The following is a 20,444-nucleotide window of genomic DNA, read 5'->3' as shown; positions in this document are numbered from 1 at the left end:
CCCTTTTCCTCCACCTCATTTGCAAAAGAAAAAGAGAAAAAAAAAATCGAATGTTTGGACAGATTGTGGGTTTTGATGCCCGGAGGGAGTTTAATGGGCTACCCGCGGTTTTGATGCGGGTAGCCGGTTCTTGTACAAAACCCGCATGGTAAGGGTCTAGACCGCGGGTTCTATGCGGTTGATCCATCATGGCATGTGACCCGTTCTTACCCGCGGGTTTCATAAGGGTTGTGCTTCACTGATACTAATTCCATACTGACTTTGCATACTCCTCTTTGGAGTATTTTTAGCAGTAACATTAACTACATTGCCCCTGGAATGAATCAGCCCTGTATTCTGATCTGCATTTTGTTGACTAGAGAATCGAGATTTCTCTCCATTCCAGATCATGGTTATATATTTCATATTTAGTGGACCCATTCACCACCTGGCCTACAAAGTATATTCTCTCTCCCTATTCTTTACAAGAATCTTGACCAATTACAATATTCAGTTTAGGTTCACGAAATAGGTTCTGTCATTGGAATCTCGCGCATCATTCACATGGTGACCCTGAATTGTTATTTCATGAGAAGTGTCAGTAAAATGACTATTTCCTTTCCAATCTCTCTCTGAGTCAAGGATGTTGCATATTGCTCTATGGAGTATTATTATCAGTATTGTTCACCAAAATGAGTTGGCATCATTCTCTTGGTAACCCTGAATTTTTACTTCACGAGAAGAGTCAGTAAAATGACTATTTCCTTTGCAATCTCTTTGAGTCAAGGATGCTGGGGAGACATCTTAAGTGCCTGAGCTTCCCTCCATTGAAAACACTGAATCCTCTCTATAATCACTACCATTGTGTTAACCTCCACCTTGGCATTTAGTTTGACTGGTTGAATCTAGTGTTGCAATAGCACTGGAAATAGTCTCCATAATACAAGCATTTTGTATACCACTTCCATTTGCTAATTCTACTACAAAAGGAATAATACAAGGAGTCTTGTTGGTTCCTGGCATTTTCTGGTGGCAAAAAAGATGAATCCACTATGTTATAAGATCCCATCTGAAGCTTTAGTTTTGCATCATTATCTTGACCAGTAGGAGAAACTTTTGAGTTGCTACTTAGCAACTTGTTCCCCATTTTCTTATCTGAAAATCTCAAACTGTGCTCAAAAAAAGAAATGAAAACTTCACCGTTGCTTTGACTAACATGTGAAATGCTACCCAAAGATTGAATATTCAATGATAGCCTAATTTTATCAACCTCTGTTCTGTCAACTCCATCCCTGCCAGTGGATTTCTCAGCCACCACTACTAAGAGAAGTTGAAAATTTAGCCTTTGATCACATGTAATGAGTTTAGTGTATTGCCTTCACAAGAGTTGCATCCTAACAAAAAGACTTGGCTTCAGATTGCACAATATAGTATAGACATACCAACATGAAAGATGCCACAACTTGATCTACTCTTTTGCAACTTACAACTTGATGGCCTTCTATCATTTGATGATTAGAAGGTTGATAAGTTAACAATTGTTGGCAATCCTTTATTGAACCATTTAAGAACTGAACAAACTCATGTCATATGCAATATGCTAGATAGAAGATGCTGACAAAACATCCTGAAAGCTAAAACTATAGTGTGTCCGTGCCATTTTTTGAAGCACAGGTAGCAACAAGCATTATATCTGTTGTATAAGTTTCATACTTAAATTTGAACCTTAAATGGTTGACAAGGTACCCACTAGTCAAAACAGTGTGTGTGTAAACTAGCATGGACCTGTTTCAAATAGTTGACACGATATATGCATAAGTCACTCTATATATTTAAGGTTATTTGTATACCACTGAACTCATATTTGTGCCTAATGAACTTGCTGTTGATAATAGATATACACCACCTAGCCTACAGGTTTGATTCTCTCTCTAGATTCTTCACAAGAATCCTGACCATCAACAATATTTACTTGAGTTCCACATAAATTGCCACTCTCTACATGCTTAAATGATAAGATAGGTGTTGTCATTACATGACCATCCACACTCAACAAAATGACCTCCAAATTACCATTTTCAACTTTTCTTGAGTCTGAAGTATCTTCAAAGGTGGAAGATCCATATTTTTGTAATCATAAACTCTATTGCCAGAAAGGAGAAAAGCATCAGTTTGTGGGGTATTTCCTGCAGAGACATCTTAAGTGCCCGAGCTTCCCTCCATTGAGAGCACTGAAGCCTCTCTATAACAATCACAACCATTGTGTTAACCTCCACCTTGGTATTTAGTTTGACTGGTGCATATTTCTCTCTGGAGTATTGACACAATATGTTATGATAGACGTTTCAAATCACCAAAAGAATCTGGGATAGTTACAGAGAAGTTGTCATGGAAATGTTGCTGAGTATTTGTAGTGCCAACTAATGAACAGTAAATGCAGCAGTGAAATTGTTCCCCCTGCAATATATGCTATTTATTCCAAGACTACATCGTTTAACTCACAACCTATCTAAATTGATGACATGCAGCAATATTGCCTTCACAACAGCTGCATCCTAACAAAAAGACTTGGCTTCACATTGCACAATATAGTATGGAGTCTATAGACATACCAACATGAAAGATGCCACAACTTGATCTACTCTGTTGCAACATACAATCAGAAAGATCAGCTACATGACTTTGTAGAGAGGGGCTACATCTGGCCTATATCATTTGATGATTAGAAGGTTGATAAGTTGACAATTCTTGGCAATCCTTTATTGAGCCATTTTAGGATGTTTTGTCAGCATCTTCTATCTAACATATTGCATATTGCATCTTCTATTTCAGCCTTTCCAGCCTGCTGGTGCTTCTTCCGGCAGTCTTTCGGGATGGATGGCAAATTCTAATCCTGCTGCTCCACACTCTGCTGGACCAGTGTCTCTTGCACCACCCCCAAATGCAGGTGAGTTTAATTTACTATATTTTGTAAAATGCTCTTTGGTAGGCTAAACCATGTTATCCCTTGGAAAAATTGTATGGCATGCTTGAATATTATTGAGTAGGAACAGTGGAGTAAGGGATAATAGTTAAAGTGGGATGATTTAGTAGGCCCTTTCTGTTCATATATGTCAGAAATATTTTTCTTTTTTCTATAAAACGAGTTTTCCAAATAGAGCATATTTTGACTTCTCGTTCTGTGACTCTTGAAACGACCTAAGACTCCACTGCTTTCCTAAAAGCGACCTAGGACTCTACCATCAAATGGTCCTGCTGTTGACTATCAATCTGCTGATTCTGAACACCTCATTAAGCACATGCGGGGTGGTCAGTCCGAGGAGGTACATTCAGAGCATTAATTAAGATAATATTTGATTATATGATGGATTGAAATTGTCTGTCTGCAGTCCATGTGTTCATTACCCTTAATTGAGTCACAACTTAATGCTAAATTCTCTTTTACTTTTTGTTTGTTTCAAGTTTCTCGGCTTTTCTACCAGGTCATTGACTGTTGTATCATGTATGTGTTGGATTTTGAGTAGGATTTGTGAGTTATTCTACAGGGAATTTCTTTTCTACAAACTAAGAATGCTTACTTTCTAATTGTAGGTGACCTACCCAGGCCCAGGCCCAACTCATCCTCTTAACATGTACTCACTAGATGACCTACTAAAGACTCTGGCAAGAACTTTCAATCAGGGTTCAAATGTTATGAGTATGGATTTCCATCCTCTGCAGCAAACAATTCTGCTAGGTGATTTCAAATTCCATTCAAGACAATTCTTCATTCAAATAAATTCCTAAAGTCAATTTGGAAGATGTAACTTTTATCTTTATAAGTATGTTCACACTGGCTAGTGGTTCAAATTTGGATTGTTGGCTTTATCGATCAGTTGGAACAAATGTTGGCGACAAAGCAATTTGGGAAGTGGCATCTCGAGAAAGATTAGCTTGCAGGACCTTTAAGGTTTGGGAAATTTTGGCCTGTTCTATTCCAATGCAGGTAGATGATTTTTTCATAAATTAGTTATGTTATTTAAATTGGGAAAATTGTACATCTATGAATTGGTCTTGAAAAGGTTTTAGAGTTCTTTACTGGAGTTTATCATTAGCACAGGCCTTAGGTAAACTCTCATAGGTTTTTTTTATGTTTTCATAGGCTGCTCTTGTGAAAGATCCAGCTGTATCAATGAATCATTGTATTTGGAGCCCAGATGGGCAGTCCTTGGTAACTTAATCTATACTGTGTATTCTTTAATAAGATGTTTTGATATCATTTCCTTCTTTATACAACAATGTGAGTGATTTGTAATAATTCCATCTACAATGTCTCTGGTCTCCTTTTGGTTGGTTGTGCACCAATACAATGGTGTGCTATTCCCTCTATTCAGATACTGACATGCCTGCATTTGTGTTATAAGATTTGCGTTTTCCAAGCATATAGTTCACATATATTCTTATACTGTGGCAGGCGATTTACATTGTGTGAAGTTACATTGCATATTCTATTTGTGTTTGATGTTTGGCTTCCTGTGAATTTTTGCCATATGAGAAATACTTTATTGCACTAAAGATAGATGGATTATGACTCTTTGTTCTTATGCAGTTTATTTTTTCTACAGCTATTGATGGAAAGATCAAAGCCTGGTTGTATGATCTTGTGGGATCTAGGATGGACTATAATGCTCCGGCCCTATGGTGCACTACAATGGCTTACAGTGCTGATGGAACAAGGTAAAATGTTAAACTTGGAATGGTGTTTAGTTTGTAAAGTGTCTTCATGTGGATCTGAGTTTTACTCTCTTCAATTTTCTATATGTTCTATGTCAAGACAATGCCCGTTATAAAGCATATAATTATTTGTATTTTTTCTTAGGCTCTTCTCCCGTGGAACAAGTAAGATGGTGATTTGTACCTAGTTGAGTGGAATGAAAGTGAGAGAAGAATCAAGCGGACATATTTTGGTTTTAGGAAGCATTCCTTAGGTGTTGTGCAATTTGATAAAACCAGGAATAGGTTCTCGGCCGCTGGTGATGAATTTCAAATAAAGTTTTGCGGCAAGGATAACACCAATATCCTGACAACAATTGATGTTGAGGTTAGTTCGGTAAGAAGTTCTTTTTGAAGATGAGGATGGCTTATTTTTAGAGTTTGAGAGATAATGATTTTGAGAAAAAAAATGTTTCAACACATTATTTCAAGTTTTCTTAATCACATCTCAATGTATAATCCTTGTGTTATTTTCCTAAAAGTTCCATTCTAGTCTTCGCCTTCGTTTCAGTGAAGATGGTTCCCTTTTGGCAGTCACAACGAATGACATAGCATAAAGATCTTAGCCAATGCAGAGAGATTAAATCCTTGTTTTATTTTCCAAAAAGTTTCATTCTAGTCTTCGCCTTCGTTTCAGTGAAGATGGTTCCCTTTTGGCAGTCATAACGAATGACATAGCATAAAGATCTTAGCCAATGTAGCCAATGCAGAGGGATTTCGCCTCGCAACAAAGGTAAATTGCTTCCATGAACATTTACTATGTACATGCACTGCTAATTAATGGTAAAGTTTAAACTCTAACTAGATCATTTTTATTATGCAGAGTTCAATTGTGAATTCCATGTCCTGTAGTCACTGCTCCTGGTTCCATTCCCGATGCTAGAACGTTCACAGAGACTTCCACCTGCAGTGTCAATGACCAATTTTGTAAGAGCTTTCTCCTAGAATTATTTCTTTCGCATATATCTTATCAGTGTCTAAACTTTCACTTGAGAGTACAGATATTGTTGTTTTCGAGTTTTCATATAGCATAGGATTTTGTTTTTCCCTTTCAAATGCTCTATTGGCCATTATTTTGGCATATCTTTTATAGGATTAGGATGATATGATCAATGTATTCTTACAATTATCTGACACTCGAGACAACATGTGTGCAGAGTAGTATAGGCAGCAGTCGGACCCCAGATGTTAGACCAAGGCTTCTAAATAAGGTTACAAACAAGAGCAAGAACTGGAAATAGACTGAGATCACTGATTCGGGTCAGTGTAGGTCTCTCAGGTTACCTGACATAATGGATGCAAGCAAGGTATGCATTCATCCTTCTATTATAGAAAACACTAAAGGTTGACATACATTACATTTTTTTTTTGTACAAATTCTGTCGATATTGATCCAAACAATTAATGTGCTATTTCTTGCAGGTAGTAAGACTGATATACACCAATTTCGGTGTTGCTCTTTTAGCACTGACATCCAATGCTGTCAATAAGCTATGGAAATGGCAGCGGAGTGATCGGAATCCATCTGGAAAGGTGGGGTTCTGTGGTAGTTGTTGTTTGCTTTCCTTTTATTTTAGCTTGTTTTATTTATTTATTTGTTAGTTATACTTTTGGATATATAATTTGCAGCTGTATTTTATGTAGTAATGATTGACAAGGAACTAAGAGTTAGTATTTTATTCCACGGTCTACAGCGAGTATTCCACCACAGATGTGGCAGCCAGCTAGTTGGATCGTTAAGAATAATGATCCAGAAGAAGTCGTTGTTTGTATAGCTTTGTCTAAGAATGATTCCTATGTGATGTCTGCTTCCGGTGGCAAGGTCTCTTTATTCAATATGATGATTGGCATTTAAGGTAAGAGAACCTTCTACCTAAAGAACAGTCTCATTTTAATGTTTCCGATGATATATATAATTCCTGTTTTGGTAGTCTCATTTTTCTCATTTTAATGTTTCCGATGATATATATAGTTCTTGTTTTTGGTACATTGGTATGCTGAGGGGTTTATTCTAAGAATGATTCCTATGTTATGTCTGCTTCCGGTGGCAAGGTCTCTTTATTCAATATGATGATGGCATTTAAGGTAAGAGAACCTTCTACCTAAAGAACAGTCTCATTTTAATGTTTCCGATGATATATATAATTCTTGTTTTGGTACATTGGTCTGCTTAGGGGTTTATTCTCTAATGTCTCACTTGTAAATATAAATGTTGTGATTTTGAAATTTCAACTTTCAAATTATGTGGTGTTAGAGTTGGTCTTTTCCAACGGTTTTGAACTTTCAACTTTCAAATTATATGGTGTTAGAGTTAGTCTTCTCCAACGCTTCCTTTTCCCAAGGAGAGCTAGCAGGATCAGGATCAACTCCTTTTCCCGAGGAGCTAGCTATAATTCAGGATCAGGATCAGGATCAACTTTCAAATTATGTGGTATTAGAGTTAGTCTTTTCCAACGCTTCCTTTTCCTTCCTCTTCCCAAGGAGCTAGCAAGATCATGATCAATTCCTTTTCCCAAGGAGCTAGCTATAATAGCTATAATTCAAGATCAGGATCAACTTTCAAATTATGTGGTATTAGAGTTTGGTCTTTTCCAACGCTTCATTTTCCCAAGTAGCTAGCAGGATCAGGATCAACTCCTTTTCCCAAGGAGCTAGCTATAATTCAGGATCAGGATCAATTTTCAAATTATGTGGTATTAGAGTTAGTCTTTTCCAACGCTTCCTTTTCCTTCCTTTTCCCAAGGAGCTAGCAGGATCAGGATCAATTCCTTTTCCCAAGGAGCTAGCTATAATAGCTATACTTAAAGTTGGTATTTTCCAAAGCTTCTCCTTTTTCCCGAGGAGCTAGCAGGATCAGGATCAACTCCTTTTCCCGAGGAGCTAGCAGGATCAGGATCAACTCCTTTTCCCGAGGAGCTAGCTATAATTCAGGATCAGGATCAATTTTCAAATTATGTGGTATTAGAGTTAGTCTTTTCCAACGCTTCCTTTTCCTTCCTTTTCCCAAGGAGCTAGCAGGATCAGGATCAATTCCTTTTCCCAATGAGCTAGCTATAATAGCTATAATTAAAGTTGGTCTTTTCCAAAGCTTCTCCTTTTTCCCGAGGAGCTAGCAGGATCAGGATCGACTTTCAAATTCAAATTATGTGGTATTAGAGTTGGTCTTTTCCAAAGCTTCCTTAGCTAGTTATAGGTCAGACTATAGGTCAGGGTCACTCTAGAAGGTTCTTGTGTAATGTTCCTCACTATAGCCTAAGATTTCAAAGGCTCCCAATTTATCCGAATCACTGCTTTCATGGCATGCTAATTAGTGATTCATGCCACCTCCTCGTGCAGCCACTTTTCTGGCTTTCCACCCTCAGGACAATAGACATCATTGCAATTGGCATGGAGGATTCATCAATTCAAATATATACAAGCAGCCTGTGAATATATCTTTGACTTTAAAATTTTTATCATTTTTCTTCATTGTGGCCATTTACCAGAAATGACCTTTTACAGGTGAAAACAAAGCTCGAGGACCACCAAAAGAAAATCACAGATCTGGCTTTTGGTATTTTCTGGAGCTGATGCCCAGGTATATGGTGTCTATTATTATTATATATAGTCAGCTCGAGGACCACCAAAAGAAAATCACAGATTTGGCTTTTGGTATTTTCTGGAGCTGATGCCCAGGTATATGGTGTCTATTATTATTATATATAGTCCGACTCCGTGATGTTCACTTTAAAGCTTACACAAATTTAGCGAGTAGAAATGTTCCTGTACTCACAACCACTTCTTTCGACAGTTGTGTCTCTGGGGTATACATGGGTGGGACAAGCGAAAGCCAAGAGTTGTACCGGTACAGCCAGGAACATCATTGCCACCAGTCGGGGATACAAGAGTACAGTTTCATAATGATCAAATTCACTTGTTTGTTGTGCATGAGAGCCAGCTTGCTATATATATAATGCTTCCGAGTTGGAGTGCTTGCGCTATGTAAGTACGTACTTGTCTTGAATTCAAACATAGACAGTTATATAATGTTACTTACTTTCTGTATCTGATTGGATGACCTTGTTACATGGTTGCATTGCAGTGGTCTCCTCATGATTCCCTATCTGCTCCTATTTCAAGTGCCATATACTCATGTGACAGCGTCCTAGTTTATGCGAGCTTCTGTGATGGTGCAGTTGCAGTGTTTGATGCAGAAAGCTTGAGGCCTCACCGTCGCATTGCACCTTCTGCATATTTACCATAGGAATTTCCTATCTGCTCCTATTTCAAGTGCTATATACTCATGTGACAGCGTCCTAGTTTATGCGAGCTTATGTGATGGTGCAGTTGCAGTGTTTGTTGCAGAAAGCTTGAGGCCTCACCGTCGCATTGCACCTTCTGCATATTTACCATCGGAAATGAACAGGTAAATGGTCTTTTTCATTCTATCAAGGTTGATACATCTATTTTTCAGATTTGGCTTTTGACAAGGCATATTATGATTTAATTTGTTGTTTTGTTATTTATGCAGCAGTGACACCTATCCTTTAATGGGTTGCATCACATCCATCCGAACCTAATAATGACAGATGTAGGAGTTCATGTTATTGAGCCTTCGGAGTCAGAAGGGAAATGGGGTGTTGGACCTCCCCTAGATAATGGGACTGTCGGATCAAATCCAACATTAAGTAACCAAGGTTCGGAACCATCCTCAAGGTAGTTCAATGGGAACATAAGAACAATGTGAAGTAAACCGTACTACTTTGTGTCTGTTGTACTACTTTGTGTCTACCGACTGTTTATTTACGAGAATACCATGAATAGTGGTAGCGCGTCTTGGCGTGAAATGCCTCACTTGTGTTCCAGTTTTGGAGGCATTCTATGAAGATTGTAATTTTCATTAAATATTGTTCAGCACTGTAGATGGAGGCTAAGCAATGTAGATGGAGGTTAAGCAATGTAGGTGCAGTCTTGGTCACTATATTTTTTCCTTTCTAGGTCGTGTAAAAATTGAAAATCTGCCATTGGAGCATAATTCATGAATGTTCTTTCCGATGGTTTCTCAGTGTATTTTTAAACCCTTCATGTGCATTCAGACAAACCTGGTTTATGCCGAAGCGTTTTCAGACGCGGGGGAATATTATATTTATAAACTGAATCAACATTTACAAGCTCAAATTGAAGTAATTCAATTTAGAAAACATTAATTATGCATGAGTTTCTGCAATTGACAAAACGAGCTTTCTTGTTTGATGACCATTGTTTGAACATATTGTTACAGATATTTATGTAAAGAAAGGATCTGTAAAGAATTTGTATTTTGTTTTCGATGGACCGTTGAGTGAAGAGATCCTTCTTTTGAAAGTTGTAAGGTCACGCATTTTGGATGTCATCTTATAGCGCTTGTAACTATCCGCCAGAGAATTCATAAGTGGACATTGGCAGATTTTCGTTATTGCTTCGCTGGAAAGTAATTGGATAAGGTCTCACATGCTTATAGCGCTTGTAACTATCTGTCAGAGAATTCATGAGTGGACATTGGCAGATTTTCGTTATTGCTTCGCTGGGAAGCAATTGGATAAGGTCATTGTTGTAGAATATGCTTAACAGTGAAATTAGTGAAATTTTAAAAGCCTTCCATGGAAGCTTTGATACCATCTACATGTCTGCTATATGTCTGCATGTCTGCTATATATGTCTGCGATGTGAAATTTTAAAAGCATTGTATGTGAAATTTTAAAAGCATTCAATGGAAGCTTTGATACCATCTACATGTTTGCTATGGGACATTTTGAATTTTTAAAAACATTTAATGGAAGCTTTGATACCATCTACATGTCTGCTATGTGAAATTTCAAAAGCATTCAATGGAAGCTTTGATACCATCTACGGACATTTTGATTACTCAGTCCTCTTCTAGTGGATACTATTAGAGGGTTAGATATAAAATCTCAATTGATGAAATGTTGATTGTTTATTGATAGGGTTAAATAAGATTTTTTTATTGCTCATCAAATTTTTCTGAATATATGGAAGAAAAAGCTAAATTTGCATGATCATGAATCAATACTTTCAACTCGTATTTAACCAATATTTATTTCCATTTCATGGGTATATTATTCATAATTTTCAGGAATGGAAAGGCGAAGGGCCTTCTTTTTTCATGAAAACAAAATATCCATGCAAGTTGAGTTGTGCTATTGTTATGAGTAATTTTTATCGGGCAAAATTTTTGTGAAGATATACAAGATAGATGTTTATAGGAATTGGAAAAATTAATTTAAAGATAGTTGTTTCAATGTAAGGAAGGGATTGCGAGTGCACATAATAAATATAACAACACAATAAAATAATAAAATCATCAATATTTGTTTTGGTGTTATGCAGACACATTTTATGAAGATAGACAAGATAGATGCTTATAGGAATTGGAAAACTTGATTTAAAGATAGTTGTTTGCATCAATGTTTGCTTTGGTGTTATGCAAACACATTTTGTGAAGATAGACAGGATAGATGCTTATAGGAATTGGAAAACTTGATTTAAAGATAGTTGTTTGCATCAATGTTTGCTTTGGTGTTATGCAGACACATTTTGTGAAGATAGATAGGATAGATGCTTATAGGAATTGGAAAACTTGATTTAAGGTAGTCGCAAATAAGCTGATGTATGGTGTAGGGGAGACTAAAGCAAAACCATAGAAAAAAAATTCTAGATATGTAGGCCTTCCACCCCATAAACAAAATCTATGTACAAATCTTAAAGGCGAAGGAAACAAAAGAAAATATTTTAACATGTAAATAGACATGTGACCAGAAGATAAGTAGAGACAACAAAAGAAACAATTTTATCTTTAAGTAGATATTTGACTAGAAGATAAGTTGTAGGAAACAAAATAAGAAATTTAGCATATATGTTGACATTTGACTCACAGATAATATAGAGAGGTTGCCATGACAATGGGTCTGCAACATTTGGTGTTTAAAAAAAAATGTTGTCCTTTTTTGTTGCACTCAGTTTTACCACCTTTGCTTATTGCAATTGCTAATGAATTCTTCTGGTTGAATTCTTGATTGATGTAACTCGCCAATCTTTGGACTCTTTGAACTAGTTATTTCCTTGTCCACTACTTGGAGATTACTCTTACAACTATCTTTCATTCATTACAAACACATGGACAAACATTCATTCATTTACAGGTCTATCAAAAGGACAATTATGAGAAATCATTCTTCAATAAAACAAGACATACAAAAACAATATATCAATCTCTTCTTGGTACGAATTCAATGCATTTTATTCTTTGAAATGATTATGCTCTAATTGATTCGGATTTAAATGAAATTGTTATCTTTGATTTTCTTATCACTTAAATGCAAGTAAAATGAATTAAATTTAATGATAATACATATAGATAACATACCTCAAAGGGTTTATTGATTGGGATTTAAATGAAATTGTTGTTTTAAGTGAATTTATTAAAATGAATTAAATTTAATAATAATACATATAGATAACATACCTCAAAGGTTTATTGATTAGGATTTAAATGAAATTGTTGTCTTTGATTTTTTGATCACTTAAAAGGAAAGTAAAATTAATTTATTAAAATGAATTAAATTTAATAATAAAACATATAGATAACATACCTCAAAGATCACTTAAAAGGAAAGTAAAATTAATTTATTAAAATGAATTAAATTTAATAATAAAACATATAGATAACATACCTCAAAGCATAGTTTAGTTATAGATTTATGTAGCTATGCTAGAAAGATCTAATGCTTTGCAAACATTGAGAAACTACTCTTGTAATATGTTCTCATTGCATGTTAAGTTTTGTTTAATATAATCTAATTATTTTACTCCATTTGTGGCTTCGAGTACTGCATAAGTATGCAAACTCAAAATCCCTTCTTTCATAGTTATACTTCATAGGGACTCACAAATTTTGTTTCTGAGAAACTTATTCATATTAGAGATGGGAGGTTGGTGATTTGATTAAAGATTTTTATAGCCATGTCAAAAAGATCCAATGCTTCTTGGACATCGAACAACTACTCTTTTGATATGTTCTTGCTATGTCTTAAGTTTTGCATAATACTATGTTACACCATTTATGATTTCAATTGTTGCATAAGGAATCAAACTCTTACAACCCCTTCTTTTATAGTTATGCTTCGTATTTCTACTCCTTGTTTGCACATATAAATCTCAATCCCCCTTGTTTTTTAATTTATATGGTTCATATTTCTTGCGGCTTATATTTTAATAGTGCCTTCCCCAGCTTCCGTTCCTTTCCTTTCCTATCAAAATGAATTAAATCACCATGTGGTAGCTATCTGATGGGTAGATTCAACAAATGTTGAGACACTACATGACATTCATTGGATGGCTACATTCAACAATTATCGAAACACCATGTGCTTGCCATGTCATGGCTAGACCAATTGGTTTGTAGGGAGCCACATGACAACAATATGACAAATAGGTCCAATGGTTGCAATGGTGCTATGTGTCATATGTCCGACATCCAGATAGGGTGGTTGTGGAAGTGCCACCTAGTAGCCATAGGACAACCAAATCCGACTACTCGTTGTGACATGTGTTAGCCATCAAATGGGTAGAGCAACTGCTCTATAGGGTGCTACGTTGCAACCATCTGATGACTAGATCGATTAGCCCACTAGAAACAACGTGGAAACCAGCGGATGGCCAGAATGTGTGGTTGCAGTGGCTTCATGTGGCATCCATTTTATGGCTAGTCGAGTCATTACTAAGGCACCACTTTCCAACTATACTACTTAGATGGCTAGTCGAGTCATTATTGTAGCTTCTTTAGAGGACTAGCCCCTTACAAAAATGTTTGAACTTGACCAAAATACTACTTTGAACTTCTTACCTTATAATAACTTCCTACCTATGCCTAGGAAAGTACTCTCAAGTTATACTCTAATAGAAAATGTCTACGATTACTTCTTATACTCTAACAAATCAAATTATATTGTAATAGAAAATGTAACCAAAGCACTCTCAAATCTTTCAAATTTACTTTGTTCCTTGCCTCTTTGCTTGGCATCTTAATGGATTGTCTTGGTAAGAGATCCTTCCAATTTCTTGAGATCCTCTCAATTACACTGTTAACTCTTTGTCAATGGTTGTTATTCTAATGCTCTGGTTCCTCTCTAGGATATAGGCTTCCCGGTCCAGGTGCCGAGCTTCCTTCCCTCCCTTTGGGGGTGTGGGGGTGCAAAGTTGCTCATCATGTTTAGCTTAGTGGTTAGTTAGGTTATTGTGAGAAGTCGCTTTGTATTTCATAAACCAAGGTGTAGTTCATGTCAAGTCTAAGCAACAAGGGTTTCTTCATGGGTCAAGTAAAGGCAAGTCAAGTCATATTAAGAGATATGATGGGTTGGCTTGTTGGGTTGAAGTGATTCCATGAAGTGTTTTGTTGGGTTGAAGCGATATGAAGTGTACGCATGGTTATTTTCCCATGCCAGATCCTTGTCGGTGGGTCAGTTGCCATATACCTCATGGTTTCCTACTAGATTGAACTAGATAGTATGTCATGTTGCCGATGTAGTTGAGTCAATCGAGTCCGTCGCATTGAATTTATGTGTTTCCCACCAATCTCTAAGAATGGGTGAGTTCACATTATATACGCAACACCCTTGAGAAATTATGTATGTGATGTGTAGTGATTTTCATATCCTGTTCTGTATAGTGAATGGTATAAATGATCTATGCTCAGCTTATTTCAATTCTGTATATGACGATAACCATGCTTTGTCCAAGAGAATGATTTCATGATGCTATGTCCTAATGTTCCTTATGTTCCTAATGATGCTGACTATTTCACCTTATGTTCCTCATGTTGTTGTTCCCAATTCAACCTTCTGAACCTAGATAGAATCCCATGATGCATTTGAAATAGAAACCATGATGTAATTCAAGCTAATGAACCTGATGTGTTGTTCCTCGCTAATTCATGGAGATAACCTCGCTAATGTTCCTCCTAATGTTGCAACTATTCTCGTTCAACTTTGTTTTCGATCCTCAACTTTGGGTTCATAAATTCTATTATTCCTTTGCTTAGAGTTTTTTTAGATCTAGCTATTTGCACTAGCTTTCTTGGATTCTTTTCAAATTTGCAATGACTCAACATTTAACATAGAATCTTTTTTAAATTAATTGGACATTGTCAAGTCACCAACATTAGGACTGTATGGTGTATTGTAACCTTAATATTTTGTAGGGGAGACTATGACAAAACCATAGAAACAAAATTCTATATGTAGACCTTTCACCCCATAAACAAAATCTATGTACAAATCTTAAAGGTGAAGGAAACAAAAGAAATAATTTTAACATATAAGTAGACATGTGACCAAAAGATAAGTAGAGGCAACAAAAGAAACAATTTTAGTCTATAAGTAGATATTTGACTAGAAGATAAGTAGTAGGAAACAAAATAAGAAATTTAGCATATATGTTGACATTTGACTAGCAGATAATATAGAGAGGTTGCCATGACAATGAGTTATTTTTGCAACATTTGGTGCTTTTTTCGAAGAAAAAAGTGTTGTCCTTCTTTGTTGCACTCTATAGTTTTACCACCTTTGCTTATTGTATGTTTTGCATTGGAATGTCAAAATCACCTTGTTGCCACAATTGTTATGTAATTTAGTTTCTTCTAATGCATTCAACATTTCATCCAAGTCCTACACCTTGTGTCGATTGACCATTCATATCCAATTCCAGGATCATATTTGGATCAAGAATCATCTAGTCCCATTTCCATCTCTGTTTTGACCTCCGATGACTAAGATTCAATGCCCTTCTCAATTATCTGATAATGAAAATCTACCATGTCTCACAGATGAAGCCTATATCTCACTTTGGTTGACTGGGAATACTTAACAAACTAAGAAACTAAATATGTTGTTAAAACTCTTATTTAAGAATTTGGGGAGGCGGTAGTTGAAAGACTTGATGTTGTACTCAATGACCAAAGGCAAGATCTTGGGGATTAGGTAAGGGTATATTAGGTAAGGGTAGTGGCGGAGCGATTCTTTGCAATGGAACATGAGATAGAAAGGTAGTGGTAGACAATCCAATTTTTGCAGGAATAACTAGCAACACAGAGGGTAGTGTTACATGAGAATTGGATAGGGGCAGTGAAAGTGGTTGTCTCATGGGTTTATTTACTAGCCTTAGCACCTATGCAAGAAAAACACTTTTTTTATAGTGCAATCAACAAAATTGTAGTTAAATAAACTTGGTACAAATTATCTTCAAAATTTAAATTACAAGGAACTCAAAATCTTCAAGTACAAATTACAATAAAATAAAAAAATCCATAATATAGATCCATCTTTTAAACTTTAAAGAGATGAAATGTGAAGCAAAAATTTCAATGTGACTTATTCTTTATATCATTTTTGCCTTAGCTATTTTAAAGTTTGTTCTAACGAGCAATAAATCTATCTTTGTTTGATGGAAAAAGAGACTTATTCTTTATATCATTTTTGTCTCAGCGATTTTAAAATTTGTTCTAACATTTTAAGCTATTTCAAAATTTGTTTCAATGAACAATGAATCCATAATCCATCTTAATCTTACAAAGAGCCTCAATTTCAATGCTTTTTGTTCTTTGAATGCTTAAACTGTGAAAAAATATTAACAGAATTAGGATATACTATAACATAAGGGTGAAGCCAATAATGCATTTATGAAACTCCAATATAGAAAAGGAATGGGCTGCTTCATACATTAACTTTATAGTGAATATATTGATTCACTCACGGTGAGATATTCATGCCAAAAAAATTGCAAATTCTAGTCTAGTGAGGGATCCCACTTGAATTACTTGAATAAAATAAATAATAGATGTTATTTCTTCCTTAACATAGTTAAGATGCACTGTAACATAAGAGTGAAGCCAAAATTGCATTGAGGAAACTCCATCCACTACTTTATACATTACTTTATACATTAACTTCATAGTGAATGTATTGACCCACTCAGGGTGAGGCGTTCATGCCAAAGAATTGCAAATTCCAATTAAAATTGCAAATTTTATCGTCCAATAAGGAATCCCACTTAAATTGTTTAAATAAATCATATATATTATTTGTTCCTTAATATAATATAATAAATCATGGTCATTGAAAAGAACATGTTCATCTTTTAAAAAAAAAAAAAATCTCAAATTCTCATCCATATTCCTTTAGATCTGATAAATCAACTTATTTTGTTACAAATTCCACCAATAACATACATCATCATAATGATGCCAACTTCACACGCCAAGACAAAAACGCTACAACCATTAATTCAGGACATTTGTTTATTCATCTCCAACTTCCCAAACTTGAAAATTCATTAGTTGTTTATGCATCCATACATAGAAGCAAATTTTAGACTCAACTATATAATCAGGATCATATCTTCAAATAACGAATTTATAATTTGTCTATTTTCATAACCACATATTGTTCTTGGAATTCAATGATTTTCAATTATAATTTAGTAGTTCAATGGATAATAAATTAATAAGAGCAAATACAAAAAATTCATATATCTAATCAATGCAACATAATAAGAATGAAATAATCACTGCAACATAATAAGAATGAAATGGGAAAACAAGAAAGCTTAAACCTACCATATCTGAAGTCATGGTCCCTAGTTCCGCTCTATCTCTACTAAGCATATGCGTTGTTGTACTTATAAATCAGCAAGACACAGGAATTTACTCACACACAAGTACAAGATATCCTATTATCATTCTTCAAAAGAAGAGTAGATCATGATTTGTTGAATCATTCTTGCTCTCTTTTCAATGTTGCACTTCCATTTAGGGAAACATTGAGGTGAAAGAAATTTAACGTTGTCAGTGGCACTTTTGTTTAGAAGGCATTCACTGAAGGGGGATCTCCAAATATACCCTTGCTCTGAGAATCCATAATGTCGTCTTCTTCATGTCTTTAGCTTAAAAATCACTTGTCTTCACAAACCAATTCAATCTGGTCCTCATACAGGCTAGACAATGCGAAAATCTGGTTGAGTTATTTTGTCAAACAATTGACCTCATATTGGACAATTAAAATCTCTGAGAGGGCAACTTCAGAGCTTACAGCTGGGACAAATACTCCTTTCAGTTTGAATCTTACATATTGAATCTTTTATCACTGGAGAAGACACTAGTAAGGCCATAATAATATGGTACAACAAGAACAAGGGAGGCTGCAAAGGCCGTTATATATAAGAGCTTAACAGAGACCCTGACAGTGTAAATGCGCAGTGAATCATTGACAAAACAAAAGAGAAAAAAATAAAATGGAAAAAACTTGCATCACCCGCGCATTACAGGTTATATTTATCCAGGCAGACCAGTTGCAGACATGTGTCATTATATTCAATCCAGTCCTCATTCAGGCTAGACATTGCGAAAATCTGGTTGAGGTATTTTGTCAAACAATTGACCTCATATTGGACAATTAAAATCTCTTCACAGAATGAGAGGGCAACCAGCTGGGACAAATACTCCTTTCAGTTTGCATCGACACCCAGAAGCCCAATTGTGCTTTCGCATGGTGGATCGCAGCAATTGCTTCGCGGGATGTGAGGCTATTCATCCTCCCAAGCATTTCCAGCAAACATCAGACTTATTTATCTCGAGCGAGTTGTATTTATATCTGTATGACTGATTGGAGATGCAAAGCCTTCGCCCACAGACTGTACAGGCATCCAATCTCCTACTTCTCCAAAGAAATTGAGCAGGAAGAAACTTGTAACACAGACTGCATCGTCTTCTATTGGAATTCCTGAACGGAATCGATGTATGGAGCGGAGGGCATCCATTGATTCACTTCCTACTATGTCCATTTCAATTGGATCGCTTCGACTGGCAAGAGGCGACAGAGTATTGCCGCCTCGTTGGTCGTTATAATCCGCCTTGCTATCCTCTGAATCTGAGTTACCCCGGATAATTGATCCATTTCTATTGACTTCTGATGAGGAAACCGTAGGGATAAGTCCTTGGCGGACAATTTAATGGTGATAAGTTATAGGTGAAGAAGTTATCGAAAGATAAGTTATGCTCAGATAATTTATCGTTAATGACTTATCATTTATAAGTTATCTTTTAATGGTGGATAAGTTATCATTAGATAAGCCCTTCTCTGATAAGTTATCGTACATAACTTATAGTGGATAACTTGTCTATGTGAACTTATCAGTGTATAAGTTATCAATAGATAAGTCATGGTGTATAAGTTATCATCATAACTTATCAATACATAAGTTATTGTGTATAACTTATCCGTGATAAGTTACCTTTGAAAACTTATATTCCAATAAGTTATACATGATAACCTATCATTATCTGAGAACTTATCAATATATAAGTACATGAAATTTATCGGTGATAAGTTATTGTCGATAACTTATATGCTAATAAGTTATCATGATAACCTATCGGTGATAACTTATAAGTGTATAGGTTATCATCTATAACTTATTGTAATATAAGTACTTGAAGATAACCTATCGCCAATAAGTTATACTGATAGCTTATATATCGATAAGTACTATACAAGAACTTATATACCCATGACTTATCTTTCAAGGACTTATCTACTGATAACTTTTCACCAAATTGGTACCGTACTTATCCACCAGATGACTTCTCGGGCAATAACTTCTTTGGTGAAAAGAAACTGCACTTATTCTCCAGATAACTTCTTGGCCCGAAAACTTAGGCCGGATATGTCTTCCGCTAAAAAGGATGCAGTTGTCTATAACGCGACTTTTTGAAAGTTTTTTCTGCCGGTTTTTTCGGTGCAAATCTGGCAGCAATTTATTGGAATCACAAGTTGATAGCTAGTTTCTGCACAATCAAAACGTCCAAGGGTTTTTCAGGGTGCTGAATCCAAATATGCAATTAAAAAACCATTTTAACTGCAACAAATCATGATTTAATCTCAATTTCTTCGGCCGGATTCCATCACTGGAATCTCCAAAAAATCACATTATAAACAACTCCAAAGAGGATAAGCGGGCAACTTTTGGGGGCAGTGTGAGTACGGTAATCTTTACAGAAGGCTATGGAACCATTACTGCTGCTCTGAGCACTGCGCTCTTCAACGATGGCCAAACTGTGAAATGCAATGCAATGACGATCCTCGTTGTCATGGTTACAGCTACCAATTTGCCAGGATCTGTCGTGGTCACAGCTACCAACTTCTGCCCGCCAAACAATCCTCTCCCACCCCTGCAACACTTCGATATGGCCGAGCCCACTTATCTGAAGATCGCCAGGTACAGGAGTGGGATCGTCCCCATCCTCTGCAGAAGGTAATACATTGCCCCATGATCATTTGCATAACCGAACTGAGTTCAAATTCTCACGCCATTTCCAGTCTTTCTCTTTCTTTCTCTACTAATTTCTAAGAGACTGGCAATGCAGGGTCCCCTGCTTGAGGAAGGGAGGAATTCGTTTCACCATCAATGGCCACTCATATTTCAACCTCGTGTTCATCACAAATGTTGGAGGAGCTGGAGATGTCCAAGACAGAACTGGCAAAGCAATTCCTTCCTGGTACAGCAATTGGGGGCAGAACGGTTATCGAGACTGCAATTACTACTTCCCCCAAAAATGGTTGGAAGACGAAGCAGCCACCGGCATGGGCAGATCTGTTGCAGTTACATCTTAGTTTTTTTCTGTGTCT

At 36.1% G+C, this 20,444-nt stretch overlaps 2 protein-coding genes and 1 pseudogene across 13 annotated transcripts in view; all 3 read left to right on the top strand.

Annotated features, from left to right (window-relative positions):
- Positions 1-8,948, top strand: part of LOC149201376 (protein TOPLESS-RELATED PROTEIN 2-like) — a 27,216-nt gene extending 18,268 nt beyond the window's left edge. For 3 of the 12 annotated variants that reach the window (XM_089402930.1, XM_089402927.1, XM_089402926.1), the window contains 16 exons: positions 2,508-2,708; positions 2,812-2,926; positions 3,571-3,715; positions 3,855-3,964; positions 4,121-4,189; positions 4,568-4,695; positions 4,838-5,059; positions 5,369-5,464; positions 5,555-5,658; positions 5,889-6,038; positions 6,154-6,264; positions 6,426-6,587; positions 6,784-6,816; positions 8,233-8,406; positions 8,522-8,712; positions 8,813-8,939. In XM_089402930.1, the coding sequence (XP_089259056.1) occupies positions 2,698-2,708; positions 2,812-2,926; positions 3,571-3,715; positions 3,855-3,964; positions 4,121-4,189; positions 4,568-4,695; positions 4,838-4,880 (621 nt within the window). In that variant the 5' untranslated portion in view covers positions 2,508-2,697 and the 3' untranslated portion in view covers positions 4,881-5,059; positions 5,369-5,464; positions 5,555-5,658; ... (5 more) ...; positions 8,522-8,712; positions 8,813-8,939. Of the gene's footprint in view, positions 1-2,507; positions 2,709-2,811; positions 2,927-3,182; positions 3,303-3,570; positions 3,716-3,854; positions 3,965-4,120; positions 4,190-4,567; positions 4,696-4,837; positions 5,069-5,242; positions 5,333-5,368; positions 5,465-5,554; positions 5,659-5,888; positions 6,039-6,153; positions 6,265-6,425; positions 6,588-6,733; positions 6,817-8,232; positions 8,407-8,521; positions 8,717-8,812 lie in introns of those variants that run through there. The other 9 variants (XM_089402929.1, XM_089402937.1, XM_089402935.1 and 6 more) reach the window with 9 other exon arrangements.
- LOC149201375 (uncharacterized) lies at positions 6,024-9,983 on the top strand. Its single transcript, XM_089401261.1, has 4 exons — positions 6,024-6,038; positions 6,154-6,277; positions 8,935-9,136; positions 9,242-9,983. Exons 1-4 carry the CDS (start codon positions 6,024-6,026, stop codon positions 9,288-9,290), a joined length of 390 nt encoding a protein of 129 aa, XP_089257387.1. The 3' UTR covers positions 9,291-9,983.
- Positions 9,293-20,444, top strand: LOC149201374 (expansin-A10-like; annotated as a pseudogene).

This window comes from Pinus tabuliformis, chromosome 2_1 (assembly GCF_031772625.1).
Source record: "Pinus tabuliformis cultivar Carrire ecotype Pingquan chromosome 2_1, CPIR1, whole genome shotgun sequence".
NCBI lineage: Eukaryota > Viridiplantae > Streptophyta > Pinopsida > Pinales > Pinaceae > Pinus > Pinus tabuliformis.
This window is presented reverse-complemented; position numbering and strand designations above follow the sequence as displayed.